The 20,918-nt window shown below is 39.1% G+C and overlaps 1 protein-coding gene across 4 annotated transcripts in view; it reads left to right on the forward strand.

The window, feature by feature from the left end:
* The window catches only part of TECPR1 (tectonin beta-propeller repeat containing 1), a 29,889-nt gene that overhangs the window by 6,365 nt on the left and 2,606 nt on the right, over nt 1–20,918 (forward strand). For 3 of the 4 annotated variants that reach the window (XM_013177069.3, XM_013177070.3, XM_048065458.2), the window contains 23 exons: nt 5–237; nt 1,943–2,125; nt 2,647–2,769; nt 3,460–3,585; nt 4,882–5,056; nt 5,154–5,254; nt 6,512–6,613; nt 6,997–7,142; nt 7,976–8,499; nt 9,355–9,500; nt 10,445–10,600; nt 11,131–11,280; nt 11,916–12,073; nt 13,341–13,468; nt 13,753–13,855; nt 14,552–14,648; nt 15,050–15,129; nt 15,455–15,511; nt 17,000–17,174; nt 18,451–18,586; nt 18,940–19,032; nt 19,698–19,804; nt 20,270–20,389. In XM_013177069.3, the coding sequence (XP_013032523.3) occupies nt 7–237; nt 1,943–2,125; nt 2,647–2,769; nt 3,460–3,585; nt 4,882–5,056; nt 5,154–5,254; nt 6,512–6,613; nt 6,997–7,142; nt 7,976–8,499; nt 9,355–9,500; nt 10,445–10,600; nt 11,131–11,280; nt 11,916–12,073; nt 13,341–13,468; nt 13,753–13,855; nt 14,552–14,648; nt 15,050–15,129; nt 15,455–15,511; nt 17,000–17,174; nt 18,451–18,586; nt 18,940–19,032; nt 19,698–19,804; nt 20,270–20,389 (3,417 nt within the window). In that variant the 5' untranslated portion in view covers nt 5–6. Of the gene's footprint in view, nt 1–4; nt 238–1,942; nt 2,126–2,646; nt 2,770–3,459; nt 3,586–4,881; nt 5,057–5,153; nt 5,255–6,511; nt 6,614–6,996; nt 7,143–7,975; nt 8,500–9,354; nt 9,501–10,444; nt 10,601–11,130; nt 11,281–11,915; nt 12,074–13,340; nt 13,469–13,752; nt 13,856–14,551; nt 14,649–15,049; nt 15,130–15,454; nt 15,512–16,999; nt 17,175–18,450; nt 18,587–18,939; nt 19,033–19,697; nt 19,805–20,269; nt 20,390–20,918 lie in introns of those variants that run through there. The other variant, XM_013177071.3, reaches the window with a different exon arrangement.

The raw sequence follows: 20,918 nt of genomic DNA on the forward strand, positions 1-20,918 counted from the left end.
TCAGACATGGCGATGTCCAGTTCCCTTCTGTGGGGTGTTGACATATTTGGGAGGGTTTACACTCTGTCCACTGTTGGCCAGCACTGGGAGCTCTGTAAGGATACACAGCTGGAATTCAAACGGGTCTCTGCTGTCAAGCAGTGCTGCTGGGGAATAGCCTGCGATCATCAAGTATACACCTACGTGTTCTCAGGTGATGTTCCTATTAGATACCAGGAAGAGACCTATGAGAATCAGGTATGGAACACTATGCATACCTCTGCTGTATGTTCTTCAGAAAGCAAATCCATAGATTAGCTGTTTCTGTAGGTTTTTCTCACGGATTGAGTGTTGGTTTTATTTTTCATTTTTTACCTCATGTTTCTGAAGAGTATATATGCATTGAATAGGTTATTATTTTAATATTTTAATTCCCAAAGGAAGATTATACTTTCTGGCTTTTGCTAAAGGAACAGCGTGCACTGCAGCATCCTTCATGCAAGCTGTTTCACCCATTCCACCTGATGTGTTCCTTTCCTTGGTGAAAAAGACATAGCTTCCTTAAGAAAATGTCCAGTGTAACAGGCAACAAAAATACGCTATTCTTACAAAATACTCTTTTTGTAATGTTTCAAAGAATTCTTAAGAATTCTTAAGAATTCTTAAGAATTCTTTGAAATACTATTTTTAATATATCAGAGAATTCTCTAGTAAGGGCATTAATTCTCCATTAAAGTACGTTTCCAGCTTCTTTTTTTTTTGTGTAAAGTGTTATTAAGATGATCCTTTCTATGTAAGATACATCAAAAGAATGTTTTTAACAGTGTTTTTAAGTACATTTATCTATTTTGTTTTTAACTTCACCAGAAGTTATTTGAGAGATAGAATAAGTCTCTTCAACACATTTTTCTGCTTTCTAAGGGGTAAAAGGATAAATGTAAGTTGAGAAAATACATTAACTATCTACATGGGTAAAGATAGAACAAACTATTTTAGTACATTATTTAACATTGATACAACTTTCTGTCCATTCAAGAATGTTCATTTTGCTAAGTAAACGTGCATGTTCTTTAAAAAATGAAAAACTTTAAAATTGATTTGGTTTGTTGTTTTAAAACTTTAGTTTTGTTTTTTTTAGCCTATGAAAAACTGGAAAACAAAACACTAGAAAGCACAAAAGGAAATACTGTGTGAGAGCTAACAACAGATTTAAACTCAAGTAGTTTACAGATAATGTGCAAAGCAGTTTAGTAAGATTCTTAGTAAGAAAAAGTAATATTTTGCATAATGGCAATTTAATTGAACAACTAATTTCCCATGTGCCCTAAAATGCAGGACAGTATTACCTGACCAGTCTTGCCAGTGTTTCTATAGCGGGTAAAACTGAGGCGGAAAAAAAGAAAAACCACAACTGCATTGGTGAACAGCCTAGCAAGTTACTTGTTCTATAACCGATTTAGGAAAAAAAATGGTAAGATAAGATACAGGAAGATTTATTGATGTAGTTGTTTTGACAGTTTCTGGTGTCGAAACTATGCTGTTTTCCTAGTGTAGGCCACGTGTTAGTCAACTTTCTCACGTGGGATACATTAGAAATCCCAAAGCCATCTACACAGGAGTTATCCTAATGTTTCAATATCATGGTGCCATACATCACCAAAGAAAAATGCACTGTAAGTAGTAAACTATATCATCCATCATTCCTATTTTTGTAGTTGAAATTTACTTGGTTGGGACTAGCTCTGCAGTCGGTCCTTCTTTGATACTTTAAACCAGCTTCTTCCAAAGACCATATTAGCTGGGGATCTACAGCATGACCACTTGTTCATTCACCCCAAGAATTATTCCTCTTCTACTGCAGAAAAAAAAAAAAAGGTATAATTTATGACTCACTAGGGCTCTGTAGATGTCCAATGAGGTGATGTGATTTCAAATAAAACATTTTTTTTATTATTTCTGGCAGCGCTGGAATCCAGTTGGTGGCTTTTGTGAGAAATTATTGCCCAGTGACCGCTGGCAGTGGAGTGATGTGAGCGGGCTAAAACATCAGCAGCTTGATAGTTTCACACTGCCTTCACCACACTGGGAGTGGGAGTCTGACTGGTATGTGGATGAAAATATTGGAGGGGAACCAACAGAGAAAGGGGTAGGTGAACAATACCAAAAAGAGATCTATTCTGGGAATCCTTAGTCTGTAAAATAAAAGGCACTTTTATAAAATGGCAAAAGGTCTATAAAAATAAAAGGTACCTCTTAACTTCCCATAGCTACTTTTCTTTGGGAAATAGCTCAGCTATAATACAACATGAGGAAGGATCTTGTTTGAAAGCTTTTGAAGTCGATAGGAGTTGTTGTTTTTTCTCTTTGGATCAGGCCAAGAAATGCTGCCAACTTTGTATTGCTGCTATTTAAAAACTTACTATGAAGAAAGCAAAGTGCTTTACTGTATCTTGTTTGTTCTGTATATATCATGCAGAGGAATTAGGACATGATTCATATGATTCATAAATCATTCACAGAATTAGCTTGTCTGTTAATCAGGCTGTTAAGACATGCACAGTAACCTGTACTGTCTGTAGGAATGACTCTTGTGCAGAATCGTTCTGAGTTAAGATTTCAAGCTTTTCCTTGGTCCAGTTTTTCACAAAAGAAAACCTCTGTTTGCAGGGCTGGACTTACGCCATAGACTTCCCCAGCACCTACACAAAGGATAAGAAGTGGAATTCTTGTGTGAGACGCAGGAGATGGATCAGATACAGGAGATACAAATCACGGGATATTTGGGCAAAGGTTCTGGATATCTTTTTAACATTAACTAAACTGTTTTTGTTTTTTCTTTTCTGAAATAAAAATTAATTTCCCTGCACTTATAATTGATTATTGCTGCTCTGGAGGTTGGACTTTTATTCCTTGACTTCCAACCTTGTAATTCTCGCAAGCATAAATGGAAAGCTGGGATTTTTCTTAGAAACTTGTGGTAATAAGGTACCAAATCTCATGTTAATGCAGTTGGAGATAGATGTTCAAATCCTCTGTAAATTTCACGCTAACTTTTGAAGTTCCTTTGGTTATTGACAAAGCATTCTCTTTTGAGATGGCACCTGTTTAGCATCATCTAACCAGCTGTGTCCTTTATCTGAATAAATAACTGTTATTTAATAAATGTTGCTCCATTCTGAGAATGTGCAAAAATTGAGATGTTCTGGCTTTCCAACTCAAAGAACATCTGTTTGGAATGTTCTGTGAGCAAAACTTTCCTTTAGTTTGGGGCTGAAACAAAGACTTTTTTGTGCTGCTTCAGCAGTGTTTCTCCGCCCTCTGTAAATAGCAGCCTTCAATGAGAGAAAGAAGCTCCGTGCTTAGCCTCTTTGGGAAGTGATACTGAAACAAACCTGCAAAAAGCAAGTTAAGCCATCGGCAAAACGGCCTATCCATTTGCAGCATCTCTTCTGTTCTAAGTCTTCCCTCTCTTTGCTCCAGATTGTATCACGGGATGATCCGGATCAGTTGCCAGACCCTTTCAATGACATCTCAATTGGAGGATGGGAAATCACTGATGAGCCTCTTGGCCGTTTATCAGTGTGGGCGGTTTCTTTGCAAGGAAGGGTATGTGCACATTCCATACGTTTTCTAATATAAATTACTACTGAAAAGGAGTTAAGTACTTTTAAAGCAAGGCATGTTTGTTATCATCTTATGTTGGTAAGGAACTACACTGCTTGTGCAGGCAGGCCTGCTCCTTACTAAAATTCTCTAGGATTGAGAGATTTGAGGTTACTGTTTGAGTCTCCAGACTTGGTAACATAGAATCCAACTGTGGAATGTTTTGAATTTATTCTCCTTTGAAAACTATACATCTTTCTTTTGTTGTTGTTGTTTTGTTTCTGGTTTTAGGCCCATTGTAATGCTCCTCATCTTCTGCTCAGTATTGTAGAGATAGCTTCTTGTTTTCCTTCCTTCATTGTTAGAGCATGCATCTGAGTAGCCTTCCTTTGTCCCTAGACAATTTCTAACTTGTGGTCTCACAAGGAAGAATGTAGTAATTGTAACAGGTAGCCTGAGACTGCACTCACACTTGACACTGCCTGGGGAGGCAAGCAATCTTGGTTAAATTGTTTAAAATGAAATTCCCTGTGCCTCAGGCTTCCCCGTAATAACTGACTCGCATCCCACTCTACAGGCTTACTTGACTGACATTATAAAATGCTTTCATTTCTCAAAGTAAAAGTCCCTAGAGGACGAATGTATTTCTAAAACTGATGATTTAGCACTCAGCAGTCGTCTTTTGGAGCGCTTGTATGACCACCACAGGATGCTTTCTTTGACCTTCCTGTTTTGACTGGAGTCAAAAAAATCATGCAGGCAGTCTGAGCACGACTGGCAGATGGATGGGATGTCACTGCAGGCTGCGCAGAGAATGGAATTTTTACCCATGTTGTGGCAAGCTCTGTTCAGTGAAAGTGAGGTTGGGCTCTCATCTAACAGGAACATTTTCATGTTGTGTATTTGTTCATTCTTGTTTTGTGTTTTGTTTGTTTGTTTGTTTGTTTTTTTAACATGCCTTGAGATATAACAAAGTGTGTTGGTTTTTTTTTTTTATTGTTGAAATATACACAGAACTTGTAGCAACAGGTCACGTGCCCAATCCAGATTCAGGTCCATGATAAAAGCTAATCTGTAAAAACACCTCCTCCCTTAGTACATAAGGAAATAGTCTTCAACAGCATAATTGGCATCAAAAAAATACTTCTAACAGCCAGTGCAAACACTGCATTAAAAAAAAACAACTGTTGTTAAAGGAGGACTGTTCTTTCATCAGGATGTCATCATGCTTCTCTGAATAGCTTCATTGTTGTAGTAGTATTTTTCTAAGTTTTGTTTTGTTTTTTTAAACTTGTCTAGGTGTGGTACAGAGAAAACGTTTGCCATCACAATCCAGAAGGTTCCATGTGGTCCTTAATCACCACTCCTGGTGAAGTTGTACAGATCAGCTGTGGACCGTATGACCTCCTCTGGGCAACTCTTTGGGAAGGGCAAGCTATTGTGAGAGAAGGAATTGATAGGAATAACCCTCAAGGTGAAGTGTTGCTACATTTAGTATGAAACCTCCTTGATTTTTGTAATGTTGCATAAGAAAATAACCTACAATGGCTTCTGGGCTTTGTTTCTTGCAGGAATGTCCTGGAGTACTGTGGAGTCCCCAAACTCTGAAAATGGGATTATGCATGTCTCTGTGGGTGTTGATGTGGTGTGGTGTGTTACAAAAGATCGGAAGGTAAGAGGTGTTATGCTCTGGTTCTGTTTTTTCTCCCTTTTTTATCTGCCCTTCTGAAATGGGCATGTAACTTTCATAGGAAATATCATTGATTTGGACTCTCTATACGCATGGTTTGGGCAATTCCAGTAGCCCTGTTGTTACAGAAATACACTGTGGTTTGTGATATACATACTTGTGTGCAACTTCAATATTCCCTTCAATGAATCCCTTCATATCGAATCCAAAACCAGAGATTAATTCTGTTTGGGAAGAAAATGTGTTTGATTTCAAACACTAAGACATTGTAACAGTTCAAGATTCTTACTTTGACATCACAGACAATTTAAGAATGAGATGGATAATATGAATGAGATTCCTCATAGGCTGTGTGGCTTACGGGCTTCTGTACATGAGGAAGAGTGTAAGAGTGAAGCACAGGAAGTGATTTAAATCAAAGTAGTTACATCATTGGTGTAGCTCTCCCTTTGGGCATTTATTTTGGGATAAGCGTATGTGTTTTAAGTAATTCAAACAGTTTAAGCTGTTTTAAGTAATTGAGTTACACTGGTTTAATGAGTTACTGCTTGTCAGCTGAGCCATGGCAACTGACTGTCCAGCCTGCTCCATCTGCCCCTAAAACCGCTATAATAAATGTAAATAAGCTAGTAGGTTTTTCTTCAGGTTTGCCAAAGGTAGTCAAGTACAGAGTCTGTTACATGTTTCAACCAACAAGTTCTAAAGTAGCTACTTGTCATTATAAGACCATATCCTAAATATAGATGCATAACTGGAAAATTTTCCAGGTACCCAGCCCACAGACACTTTCTCATTGGTAAAAACTAATCTAAGAGGAGACAATTTAAAGAGCAGTACCAGTGAAAAAAATCCCTTTGTCAGATCACTCTGTCAGCTCAGCTTCACAGGAACATTGTTTGGAAGTTGATGTAGAGTCACCAAAAATAGCCTACAGTTGACATGTAATAGCAAATATTTTCCCAATGGCTGAGAAACTAACTGTCACAGAAAGTCATAACATGATGTGTCCTTGTGGGCTCTTCTGGCTTTAGTTGATCACAAAGACACGTTGTCTGGTTACTATTAAAAGAATTATTTTATCTTCACCTGATTAAAACAAACAAACATGGAGGTGAGTGACTTCTCAAGGCAATGCATTAGTCAGTATTGGAGATTAAGACTAATCCACTAAAGAAAATTAATTCTAGCTGTGCACCTGCTTGTACAGAAGATGCAAACTTCAGACTTTTGTTGTTGTAGGTATGGTTTAGAAGAGGTGTGAATTCACATAATCCTTGTGGAACAAGCTGGATTGAAATGGTTGGAGACATGATGATGGTAAACGTAGGCTTAAATAATCAGGTAAGACACCTGTATACCAGTTGTGAGGCTATTTGTGTTCCTCTTTGTGCAGATAGTATTCACGTGTGAACTGTCAGCAGTGCCAATATGGACAGCTGAGCAAGAGGTCCATGTGCTTGAACTGCTAGGAAGGAATGCGTGGCTGCGTTCCTCACCAGAATACAACAGTCAGCCTGTCTCTCATGTGACACATTCAGGTTCAGTCTTCTTTTGATGCTACTGAATTTCATATTGCATCTACAGTATCAGCAGTAAAGAACAGAAAGGGAAAATGCTGAGTCCAGCAGGTTTTTGCACTGAATTTTCCACCACTGCACCTCTTTGTAGATGCTCTTTGCCTGCATTCCGTGCCATTTCCTTCACCAAGCCCTTTCCTTCCCTAGGTCTGGGGAGTTGGCTGTGATGACAGAGCAATCTATTTTCGCCAAGGTGTCACGCCAAGTGAGCTCAGTGGGAAGACATGGAAGGCAATTGTATGCGGCCGAGAGAGTGACAGATCTCAGACCGGGAGCTCAACAAGTCTGCTCAGGTGCGCAGTAAAATACCTGCTCGAGACTCTGTATGCCAGGAGTTTCAATGCTAGGACATATTTCTGTACATTCTGTACGTTCAAATGGTACAGACAGGGAAGAGCAGGGAAGGCATCTCTAACCGTTAAGCATGCCAAAAAGCATTTGCTTTTTTGCCATTAAAATTAACAATAAGCAGCAGCTGATGCAGTCAGAAGCTGATGCTCCTACTTTGGAATTCACTGCATGCTTCCAGTACAGTGTGTTTTTCTGGCCTTTATTATCCCTGTCTGGAGCTGGTCTCTAAAAAGATAAAATGTTACCTGTGAAGTAACATGAAGAAGTGTCAGCTTCACTTAGCGATTATCCTTCTCTAGAGCGTCACTGTACGTTTCTTTCCTGAGAGATTAGACCAGTAACTCCCTGCTGACTGCTTGCTGTTGGCTGTGCAAGACATGACAGTGCAGCTGGCATGCTGCAGAAGCTACTTAAGTCAGAGTGCTCTGAGTAGGAGACCTCTCTAGCTAAGACAAAAAGCACAGAGTTAATAATGGGCTTTAAAAAAATCCTATTTATTATTTCATATCCCAAAAATGGGATGTTGCTTCAGTGCTTTTCTTGGAATTGTTGATACCCAACGCCCCTGATTTTTACAAAGATCAATTAAATCTCCTCTTAGATCCGTATTAGACTCTTCTTTCTTAATGATCAATTTTGACCTTCAATAAGAAGTCTGCTGCTTCTCTCCTAAAGCTGCAACACTCCATCAATTTCTGTATGTCTGTGGTCTCAGGCCTGTGTTAATTTATTATGTTTTGAATTATAGTTAATGAATTATCTATTTGTCCTTCAGTGCTGGCTGTTTCTTTACTGATGATATTCAGAACCAAACAAACGCAATCATTCCCGGTGATGCAGACACTTCCTCTGACACAGATCTTCCAAGCATCCCCACATACCTTGCCAACACTCCCCCGACGGGAGCTGCAGCCAGCGGCAGTGGTAGCAGCACAGGCAACCAGACAGCAGAAATATGTGCAAATTTGACTGTGGATCCTCTGGACTCTGATCAAGGAGAAGCCAATGTTGCTTCGACTGGTAATAAGAAATCTAATCTTGAAAGCTGTAAGTCTACAAACCCAAATCCTTCTGCAGAACTGCAGTGGACAAACATTGACTTAAAGGAGGCCCAAAAGCATCCAGTCCTCTCTGTCAGCACCTTTGCAGAAACATCCAGCCTGTCTTCCCTTGGCATGTTCTCGGTGGGAGCTGAGGAGCAGTACGGAGCCGATGAGCACCCGCTGTGGGCCTGGGTGTCTGGGGGAGGCTGCCTTGTGGATTTGCACAGCCCACTGAAATGGTTCACTGTCTCCTCAGGTAAAGTCCAAGCACCACAGAAGACTTTAATTTCCAATTTCAATTAGTCAATATTCTTAAAAAAAATGTGTTTTGTTTTTTTTTTTAAATAAAACCTTGGCACAAAACTTCTGATTACTGCTCTTCCTGCAATTTGTTGTTATACTCCGTGTCTGAGCATAGCGCTGCATGTATTTAACTGTAAAGCACTTTGGGATTGAGATATGTAAGTGTAAAGGTGATAAAGGAGTTTCTGTAAGAATTTTATAAAATAATCAGTGTGCTGGAACTGCATCTTTTTTTTTAATGGCACTGAAACTGCAACTTCAGGCTAAACCCATAATACCACTGAATAGTAACTAGAAGCAGTTAAAAAGGCTCTCTTGAGAGATGCCAATGCCACAAATACCGCCTTGCTACTACCATTCCTGCTGAGGTAAGGGTAAGACTGAAGTTACTGAGGGGCAGTGTGGATGTGAGCCCCATTGATACCTGGATGAGGCTGGAATTTACATTTTTGAAAGACAGCGGAGTACAGCCATATCTTAAAAATAAACCATGAATTGTGGCATCCCAGTACTTACTAACAGCATAACTCTTAATGCATTGTATTAGCTAATTATCTTGCAGTTCAGTGACAGAAGTCCCATTTGTATAAAGTTACAGCATTGAAAGATTCAATATAATCGTGTAGTAGTTCCATTCCTATGCATTATTTACAAAGCTCGGCTTTAATACACTGATTTCAAAGTGTTAATTAGCAAAATTTGTTAGACTGGGTTGATTCAGTCCAGTGTTCAAAGCAGTATCATGATACTTTTCCACAGGACCGTATTCAAAGCTCACTGAAATGTGTTGGTTTTGCTTCTCTTGTAGGTTTGTCGTCCTCCGTGCAGTCTCTTTCTCTGTCTATCACTCCAGCACAGACAGCAGCATGGCGAAAGCAAATTTTTCAGCAGCTCAGTGAAAGGACAAAGCGGGAGCTGGAGAATTTCAGGCACTACGAACAGGCTGTTGAGCAGGTAAGCAGCGAGGATACCTACTTCTGACTTGTGAGCACTTAGATCTGTCAGTACTAGGCATCAGTGGTACAATTCTGATGTACTCATCTGAACTTAGCTGTCAGCTTTTTATTCTCTTCCTTATTTCTGTCTGTGACAGCTTTCCAGGAGTATCACTGTCTGGGCTCCTTGTGGGAAACTAGTGGCTTATTAAACATGCAGTAGCAATCTTCATCTGAAAATGTTAGCTGATAGTTTTGTGTAGGAGAAACTGAAGCACTGGTCAGCCATTATTTCATATACTGAAACCTCAAATTCAGAGAAACGTTTTCAACAGTGGAACATTGTAAGAATTATTCCACCACAGGATGAGGCTCCTTAATTGAAACGGTGACTCACATAGGTGAACCTTTCCTCTCCGTGAGCGTTAGGTGATTAACATAACTTGCATAAATAAATCAGTGATGATAATATCAGAAACAGCACTTAAATATCAGCTCCTGGTCTCTTTCAGATTCATTCATGGTTTTGGTCCCTTCATGGCTAATTACCAAATGCCAATTGCCAAGTCTGCAATTCACTTAATTAAAAACACTTGGAGTGCGGGGCTTTGATTCAGTTTAAAAGGTTATGTCAAAATCTTTCAAAACTGGAACAGAAATCATGTTATAGTAAGGAACACACTAGAGTTAATTAGTATCTGTGTGCTATTGCATTCTTTGCAGAAGTCAAATGTTAACACTGACGTACACATGCCATTCCAGTGCCTTTCTATCCAGTTTTGTCAGTTTTCATTTTGTCTTCAGCTTCCTGAACACTGGTATACTCTGTGTCAGAAGTAACTGATATGATACAGACCTTACAGACCTACAGCAGAGATTTCTTGTGGTCACAAGAAATAATGTTTGGGAGAAAGAAGAGTCATACAGTTTCCTTACTTCTGAAAATTTGTGTTTGCATTACAGTCAGTTTGGGTTAAAACTGGGATGTTGCAATGGTGGAGAAATTGGAAGCCTCACAAATGGATGGATGTGCGAGTGGCACTTGAGCAGTTCACTGGGAGTGATGGAATGCGCGACAGCATCCTGTTCATCTATTACATGTATCATGAGGAGAAAAAGGTGTGTTCAGCTCAAGACCCTCAACAGTGTTGTGTATGGCAAAAGACAACCAATGAAGGAAAAAAAGTTTTTTTATGGAAGGCAAATTATGATAAGCTGTTGTTTTGGGAACCAATTCAAATGTAGCCCAGGGTAATAGCGAATTGCAAGCTTTTCTAAGCTCTGTTAAATGCTCTGTCAGAAATGCCCAGTCAGCAAGCATCCACGTTGCTTAAACCATCAGCTTTGCACTAATTAGGATTGCCTTTGGAAGTTCAAAACATTCCTGGCTATGAAGAAAGAACCAAGCTTATCTGGCTAGGGTCTTCACAAATAGGGTTGATGCATATGGGCAACATGAACCAGAGGTAGTGCAGGCCTGGATACTGAGCCCCACGTAAGGAACAGCATTCCTTCTGCACCAAGAATTGATTCTTTGCTACCCTTGGCAGCAATGCCTTGCTCATAGTCTTGAAGTGCAAAAATGCTGGCACTGAGGAAGGTATATCTTGAGTTCACCTTAGTCACATTTTTTTTTTCTCTTGTCTTAGTATATTCATATATTCCTGAATGAAGTCACCGTTATAGTTGATGTTCTGAATGAAGCCAAACACTCCTTTGCCCTGTATACACCTGAAAGGACGAAGCAGCGATGGCCAATCCGCCTAGCAGCCACAACAGAACAAGAAATGAATGACTGGGTAATTCAGTGAAATTTTCATTTCAAGCTGGCTATTTTTGAAATAAAACATAAAAGCTAGTCTCTGAAATCTGAGCGTTACGTTTACAGTATCTAGGCTACTTAGCTATCTTCACAAATTAAGTATTTTAGAAGTCCTCTTCAAGCTCCGTCAGGGGCACCCAAGGCTTCCTGTCTCCTCTAGAGTTTGCACTGGTTCTGAAGCCACAGTTATCCACAGTAAAACCAACATTGCTTTTCCTTCCCTTCCTACCTCTGGATATAGATTGGGCTACAAATGAGTTAGGAGTTGAATTCAGTGAGTCTATTCCTCTGCATTGGTAGAAGAACTGTTGTCACTGTTGTAGAGAATCTTACATACAGGCAGGCCTATGTACACACACCAAAGTAAATGAAAATCTGAAAGATACCTCATAAAAGTCAAATGCTACAAACCACATTAATTCCAGTTATTCTGTTAATAATTTCTAAAACACTGCATTCCTGTGCCTTTGAGAAAAAAATGCTAGTTCACTTTGCTGACTTGTAAGAACCTGCAAAGCTAAAACTTCATTTTGTAGTACTGGGGCATCTATATGGAAATTTTTGTTCTCGCTGTGAAAGTAACCTTCTGGCTCTCTGCTTCTCGTTTTTTAGCTGTCTTTGCTGAACATGTCCTGTTGTGAAAGCAGACGGATTCAAGGCCCTCCTTCTCACCATGCCATTTGGTCAGTTACTTGTAAAGGAGACATCTTTGTTAGTGAGCCAAGTCCTGAACTGGAGGCAGGACCACACCTGATGCCATGTGATCAAATGTAAGGGGTTTCAGAAGCTGTTCTTTCTGCATGGGGTGCCTTGGCACAGATTGTCTTTCATGTCAAGTTGGTGACATCGATGGGCTGTTGGAATGTATAGCACACTGCAGATGTCTGTCAGTCACAAGGTTAACGGCTGCCTTCATGCTTACGAGTGCATCTGAAGAAATTCACCAAATTGTATTTTAGTTCTCAGATGATGGAGCTATTTTTGTGATTTCAAAAATTTGGGTTGAGATCCCATCACAAATGACTTGAAAATTTTTCATGATGGCATCCTTAATGTAGTAATGATCTAAATCAAGAGATGGCCTACACTAAAAGTAAACCTAGTCACTGTAACTGTAATGTAATTTGAGCTTTCAGTTTTATCTGAGTCAGGAAATCTGAAAGTCTCATTTCTCTACTGTCACTTCAGTCCAGGAATATCTCCTTTAGAGTTTCTATTACAACTGTGACAATGTCGTACTGCAAGCTCTCCAAGCACAAACTCAGAACTGGGGGGGTCAAAGGCCAATCTTCAATTTTTAAAAATGCCTCCAGTGTCTTTGAATAATAACACTTCAGAAATACTTTGGTCCTTTTTCTTCAGGGTAGAGCACCTTCAGCATCTGGAAAATCACAAACTGATGTTCTCTTACATCTTAGTTTAGGGGATCTGTGATTGAAGCCATCTCCTACCATTTGCACAACTAAAACACTCCTCTGCAATTTCTTTACTTTCCCCATTCTTCTCCAGAAAAGTTTCATGGCCAACTGGCTGCATAAAGCTCCAGAAAAGGATTAACCTGCCAAGATTAGAAGTATTGGGAGAATTACATCCCTTCTTTTTTTCCCAATCTCCATAGCAGATATATAAATGATTTGTTTTTTGTCAGATAAAGGTGATTCCTGCCTTTAAGAAAAATGAGGACGAAGTTAAAGCTTAGGCAGCTGATGGCTGCTAAGACATACAGATTCTAACAAGATCGTCCTAACTAGTTCAAAAAAGATAGCAAAACATAAGCCATAAAATAAAAGGAAAGCAGAATACTTCAAAGCCTGAAAATTCCCAGTGAAGGAAGACAGGTTCCTTCCAGCAACCTTTCCAGTTCAGAGGGAATGCTTTCAACTGGTAACTGCCTTCACTAACTGAATGAACAGAGGTTGAGCAAACAAATAAAGTTGCCTTTCCTTAGGATGACAGAGTTGTAGGGGGCAGGGGAAGCGTAGATTCCTGATGGATGTAGTATGGGGTAAATGTAAAATACTGTACCTTTTCTGGCAGGTTTTGGCGTCAAGTTGGAGGGCATCTTCGGCTGATAGAGTGCAATAACCAAGGCATAGTGTGGGGCATAGGATATGATCACACAGCTTGGGTTTATACTGGTGGATATGGAGGTGGCTTCATCCAAGGTAGGGATGACTGTTCTCCTGTGGTGTACACGTTTCTTTCTCATCTTCACAACTGGGTCAGCTATTCAAGTGATTTCAGCTGTCCTTCCTTTAGCCTTTGTCATATGCAGGGGTGTACAGTGAACGGGCCACACATCAGGAAGGACTTGGTATTGCAGTCTTATATTGTCAGCTTAGAAGTAAGAAATAGGGTAATTTACAATATTATTGTGGCTAATGGAATTTAAAATGTAGTGCCTAGAAGGTTTAGCTTCAGTATAATCCAAATGATTTATTTCTCCCAGGACTGGCCAGTAGTGCTGATAACATCTATACGCAGTCAGATGTGAAATGTGTTTACATCTACGAGAACCAACGGTGGAACCCAGTCACTGGATACAGCAGCAGGTTATTTACTTGATTTGTGTTTATTGAGTGTACTTTTTTACTGATGTCAAATGAATCATTAAGAGGGTTGTTCTAGCTTTTCAGAATAATTACTACAGATATTCTGTCTTCAGTCTCCTCCAACATTTATGGTTAACCTGAGATGGAAGGTGCAGAATTTTTGAATTTCCTAGATTCATAAATATCCATTCAAACTCCATTTGTAGTAAAGCATTACAGATTTGTGCTTTGTGAGTGCACAAAGAGTGCCTGCTTGCAATACCTTTTATTATTAAGGCCACAGAGTGAAAGTTCTTATTAGGTTACATATATGTTCATGTATATTTTGGTCTAAATACATTGTACATTTGAATACTTGAATAATATATTTAAATGGAAGTACTGAAAAGCATTCACATATATGGGTGTCTATGTCACGGACACTCAGGATTCACCTTGTAATTTTTAGTAGTGAGGAATATCACTCTAGAGAAAAATTTTTACATGGTCATCAGGTTTGGTGTGACTGGAAGCAATTGTACAGATTCTTTCCCACTATGCTCCTCACTCACATAATATTTCTATATACAGAGTTTAATGACAGAAGACTTTCATTTATGAAAATAGGAACTGCTAGAAATAGTTTTTTTTTTCTTTCTCCCCTTTTGAATGATGTTGTAAATGACCTTGCATTCCTTGTGCACTGTGTCACTGCAGAGGCCTGCCCACGGACAGATACATGTGGAGCGATGCCTCTGGCCTGCAGGAATGTACAAAAGTCAATACCAAGCCTCCTTCACCACAGTGGTCTTGGGTAAAGTTTGTTTTAAAAGTCTTTTTACTACTAAAGTAAGGCTAAATAGGATACAAAACTTGCGATCAAGTGACCTAGATTTTTTTTGTGGGTTTGTCATTACATTTAACCTTGGTTTCCCTATTTATACAATAGCAATAAACTTCCATAGTCAAAAGAACATTAAGCATTGAGGGGGTTTTGTTGTTGTTTAGTGGGACTTAGACTTCTCTTCAGATTGCTTTGTCTTCAGCTGAATTAAAAAGACTTGGGAACCTCTGTATGAATTTATATTGCAAGTATTAGAAGGTTTTTAGCAAGTCATTGCACTCCAAAAAGTAGAAGGGGAAATACTGAAAAAGGTTATTATTATGATACAGTAGGTATTGATTGTGCTTCTTATTGTCTCCTTCTGACAATAGGTATCCGACTGGTACATTGATTTTAGTACTTCAGGTGGAACAGATCGGGAAGGCTGGCAGTATGCAGCAGACTTTCCAGCGTAAGGAGATATCTTTTTCTGCCTAAAATCCTAGCAGGCATTTTTAAGTTCTTGTTTCCTCATTTGCTGTTTTGCACATAAAGCATACTTTGACAGGGGCAAGCGTGCCTTGATTTCTCTCATGGTATGGGGACACTAACACTGAAATGTGTTGGGGAGGTAGGGCAGCAAGGTGAAGGTCACCTTAGCAAACAGAAGTTCCAAGTGTTTTAAAGTTAGCAGATGTGTCCGGTGGGCAGATACACAGACGATGCTCTCAGGCTGTCACTGAAATTGGAGATGCTCTGACATCCTCGTGAATACATATTTACATTTGTTTTGGTAGATCCTACCATGGCCACAAGACAATGAAAGACTTCGTCCGACGGAGGCGCTGGGCAAGGTGAGGAACTAAGATACAAACACAAGCTTTGATGCTAGCTGCTCCCTTATCATCTCCTTTACTTGAGGGGGAGGGTTGTCACACAATCAACAAAAGCAGTAATAAAACATGCAGTAACTAAACCACCTCCAGGATAAGCTCAGGATCTTTAGCACTCTGGCTCTATCTGAAGCCTTTACAGTAGATAACCTAATTGATTTTGTGGGATCTGTAGACAAAATCAGCTGGTGATTCTCTGTATCTGTTTTTCCTTACGGTAAATAATCAAGGAACAATAAAGTCTAGGTATATTAGTACGTACTAGTTCACTTGTAACAGCTGAAATATGTCATCTCTATTAGTTGTTTTAACATATGAATTCCACGTACCATGCACTAGGCCACAGATAATCCCAGCCCCATTTGAATCAAAGTACACTATATTCAGACGGGTCCAGGAAAATAGCGAACTGCCATTATATTCCATTAAGCAGTGAAAGTCTGCATTTACTGTTTTTTCAGCTTTTCTATGCTTTCCGTACTAGGCTATCTAATAACTGTGCTAAGAAGTTGCTGTGAATTTAGTTACGCATTGTTCTATTTGATACTGAGGCTGCAAAGCTAGTATTTTGGCCTTTGTAAAGTATCTTCTAACTAAGGTCCTGAAGCAAACTGTTGTTCCAGGATGTGCAACCAACCAGATAACATCCATTTGATCAAAATAAGCAACTTGAGAAATACCCTTAAACCTAAACATTTCCTCCTACGTTGACTATCAATTTAAAATTGCAAACAGGTAAGGAACAGCTCAGGGCTGGATCTTATTTTTCAGATTTGGGAACAGAGGAATGCCCCAAGTTTTTTAGGACATTCTTTACACACAGAAATAGCTGCTGTGATGATAAAATCTAATATAGTTTCCCTAAGACAGCACTGCTTTGCAGCAGATTCCCTCCAGAATACACTGATTTCCAGGATGACCTACCTCCAACTCTTAACTCAAAACTGCCTTTTCTCTGCTTACCTCAGGATACTACACTTGCTTTTTAACAGTCACCACCAAAAAACAAATTGTAAAGTGGTTCCCTTACCCGAGGCAGAGGAAGGAATGAATTGGGTGTGAAGTTCTCAGTACAATGGGATTCCTAGCTGGGGTCAAATATCTATGATTCATCTGTTGCCCACTGAGTTTTAGAGCGTTAGGAAGCAGAGAAATTAAAGCTGCAAAACCTTCTTTGGTGGCCTTGATTTTATCTATTTTTTTCTAAACAACAACAAAAAACAACTTGTGAAATCAGAACAGATATAAGATGTCAGAATTCAAAACCTGATGCAAAATATGATTGTTGAAAACCCTTTCAAATTAAAAAAAAAAAAAAAGCTAATTCTTACTGTACCTATTTAATGAAGACTTCAGGATTGTTCACACTAAAGTCACCAATGGACCAAGGAACAAATTCAGTTATAGAAAGTACATACTTCTAATGGGTCTGGGGTTTTTTTGCTTCAGAAAATGTAAGATAGTCACCAGCGGGCCATGGCTGGAAGTGCCTCCTGTTACCCTGTGGGACATCTCCATAATTCCCAGTTCAGATGCAGCTGATGAAGAATCAGTAGCACTGTGGGCAATCAGTGACAAAGGAGACGTGCTCTGCAGACTTGGAGTGACACAGCAAAACCCATCTGTAAGGCTCCTTGTTTATTTTTACTGCCTTATTGATGTATTTAATGTAATTTTGCAAGTACATACACAGAGACATGCAGTGCCTTCTGTCAAAGTACCTTATTTTTTTCCCTTTCATGTCCCAGATTTTAAAGTCCTTGTCCATCAACTGTGACAGTTTTCTGCCCACATTTTTTTCAATGTTCTTTCTCTTGCATAATCTGCTTTAGCTTGTGCTACATTATTTGCAGTAGCCTCTCATCCCTGTATGATCTTTGAAGGTCCCTTCCAATTGAACAACTCTATTCTAATCTATCCCCTCTGTATCTCCTCTTGAAGTACTTGACTTCCACTTTCTGCACTGATAGCTTAGTTCCATTTTTTTTTCCATCGTCAATAATGTGTATATCCTATTCATTTAACTGCCTAGGAATAGAAGTTCTCTAACTATGGCCCTAACCTAATGCCCACTGATAGAAATAGGAGTTTGTCCATGGACTTTTCAGAGCCTGGAACTGACTTTGCTTATTTCAAAGGCAGGTGGGCCTGGATGTACCTACTGACTTTTCTATGAACTGGGACAGAAATAATGAGTACAGGTCCAGTAAGGTACACAGAAAGGAACAAATAGTTTGAGTAGCTTCAATAGGAACCTTTCCTAATAAAATACATGTGCTAAAACAACAAATTAGGATTGATATTCACTAATTTTAAGCCATATTTACAATTGGAAAGAAAATATACTTTCAGTGGAATTTGGAGAAAAACTGCAAGAAGATGAAAATTTATAGGGATGAATTTTTTTTCTTCCTACTCAGTCTGTTACAATAGCACAGGTCCGTATGGCAGTGCAACAGCAAGAAATGGAATTCTGTGTCTGGAATCTGAAGCCAGACAGACTTCAATCTGTTGCTTTTCGTGAGATTATTGCTTTATATAATCAAAAAAGATATTATTTGAAAAAAGGAGGAGAGAAGAAAGAGAAAGAAAGAGATCTCGATCCCAACCATTCAGAGACAGGCAGGTCCCTAAATTTCAGTGATTTCAACTGAAAAAGGTCTGGTATAGTCCAACATAGCTATTAATTTAAAAGAGTTAAATATCCAAGTATCTTTGAGGATCAGAGACCTTGTTTCTGTTCAGTCATCCTAATTTTTTATTTTTTCTAAAAAGAATTATTACTCAGTCTTTTTTACTACCTAGGGTTTTCCCCATTTGGTAATAATCAAAATAATTTTATCGTGGTTTCCCATGGAGTTTTTAACCATTGCTTCACAATTTCTTCCACGATTTGTCAGGGAACATCCTGGCTTCATGTGGGAACAGATCAGCCCTTCATTTCCATCTCCATTGGAGCATTTTACCAGGTGTGGGCTGTTGCTAGAGATGGTTCTGCCTTCTACCGGGGCTCAGTGTCTCCAAAGAAACCTGCAGGTGAGTACTTGTACTAGTTTTGGTTACAATCTTCCTCTTATACAGGATGTAAGCTCTACTACAGTGCCATGTCTAGAGAATACAATTTTTAGTAGAGGTCTTTCCAATAGGCTATACAAAATAAGGGATATGAATAATCAGCATCATGTTAATTAGAGCAGTTAATTTGCTTTTCACTTGGGTGATTTAGAAACAGTGTTCATCTCTAAAAACAAGCTAGCAAAAATACATCAAGTGTAATGTCATTCACAGTTTTCTTGCACAGGTATGCATTGCCACTGCAGCTATTTCCCAGAATTCTCATACATAATCCTGTTTTCTCAGTGTTTTACTCAAGTATTTCTGACTTTTAGGTGACTGTTGGTACCATATTCCTTCACCTCAAAAACAAAAGTTAAAACAAGTCTCAGTAGGACGAACATCTGTGTTTGTGCTGGATAAGAACGGTAAGGATTTTTTAAAAATTACTTATCATTGGTAGAAAAACTACATCGGTATTTATTAGATTGATTTAAAAGGAGAGTCCAAGTCAAACCTTCTGCTTGCACTGCTGCTCTTAGAGAATACTCTTGTATTCAGAGACATGTAGTGCCATAGGTAACAACAATCCATCGCCTACACCGTTTTTGCAAGAAAAAAAAAAGTAACAGGTGAACCTCAAAGAGAATTCCATGGAAGGACTTTGTGTCTGAAACCCTAGAATGTACAAAACTGAAGAACACCTTCCTGTTGAGAAAGCTAGAAATAGCACCACCATCGCAAGAAACATTGTGAAGGATTGTTTTGTGAAAGAAACAAGCCTTTAACACCAGTCTCCTTCAGCTATCTTGACCTCATGTTTTACTTCTCTAATGCATAGTTCTTTATATAAATATTTTTTCCTCAAGAAATTTTTCAAAACAGTGTAGCTGCTGTTTTCCAGAAAGTTATAAAGAGTAACTGCAGAAATACAAATTCTAAAGTAGGAAATTCATCTTCCCTTGCTGTAAAACATTAGTCAATGCCCCCAGTGATGCATGCCCACAAAACATAGAAAGTATTAACTACTGATTTCTTACGTTGTTTACTAGCACTTTAGGCAGAGCTGTAACCAGGACTATTTATTTTATAGGCAACCTTTGGTACCGGCAAGGTATCACACCAAGCTACCCTCAAGGATCTACTTGGGATTATGTATCAAATAATATCCGCAAAATGTCTGTAGGGCCCCTGGACCAGGTGGGTATTGTCTCCTGGTATCATATTAGTTTACTAAAAATTATGCTTAACATGTTTTTGTAATTATTTTTTTTTCAGGATTTTTTTTTTTGTTTAGCTTTATTTATTCCACAAGATGATGATCTAAGTAAGTGCTGGAATTCCAACAGCAGGACAAAAAAATGAGACCAATGCAATAGTGATATGGCCAGTCCTTTGCCTTAAAAAGCCTTATTAATATAGTTTTAAAAATTGTTATATATATATAAACTCTTTCCTGCCAAGTCTTACTATCTGGCAATGTTTTCACTACAACTCTGGTATCTAGTGACCTGTTTGGTTGTCCCTCTGACTAAATCAGAGCAGTTTTGGCCTACTCCAGAGTCAAGACTAGTCTGTTGATGTGGTAAAGCGAATCAGGATTTTCACATCTGGGAAGAGCAGCATGAGGAATGCATTTTATTGCCAGTTTTTGCTTTCTTTGAGGTCTGGGTGATAGCTGACAAAGTGCAAGGAAGTCACAGTTTGAGCTGTGGGACAGTGTGCCACCGCACTGGCGTTCAGCCAATGGAGCCCAAAGGCCTCTCATGGGACTACGGAATTGGGGTAAGTGCTGGAGGACATTATGCTGCTTTAAAGCTGGTACCAAATGCCCATGGGCACTGTGCAGAAAGCAAAGCACTAGCCTGCTGAGCAGGCAGGCTTTCTAAAGCTTGCACACACCTGCAGGAAACCAACGTTTGTTCTCCAGTTTTAATTCCTTTTTTAAGTTAAATATAATGGCTTGTACAATTATTGCTGGGAAGTCATTTATTTACGTTTGATAAGTATTCATTTTAAATAGGTCATTTAAAAAGTTATAATGGAAAAATTAATAAAAGTAAGTAGCATTTTTAAAAAGTGGATTCCTTCCTCCTCTGCGCATGATTATTCCTCTTTGTTGCTCCCTGTATTACCCTCAGTGTTCTCAGAAAGGCTATTTCAATGTTTTGGCCCCTTGCAGATGGGTGGAAAATCTGCAGTGGTTCTATAGGAGGCTGGGCAGTCCCCCAGTCCGGATCAGTGGGGCCCATGGCCAGGCAGAAGGATGGCTTCCTTGGAACTGGAGCTCATGGGGGGCAACCACTAGCACCTC

Source organism: Anser cygnoides, chromosome 15 (genome assembly GCF_040182565.1).
Source record: "Anser cygnoides isolate HZ-2024a breed goose chromosome 15, Taihu_goose_T2T_genome, whole genome shotgun sequence".
Lineage (NCBI taxonomy): Eukaryota > Metazoa > Chordata > Aves > Anseriformes > Anatidae > Anser > Anser cygnoides.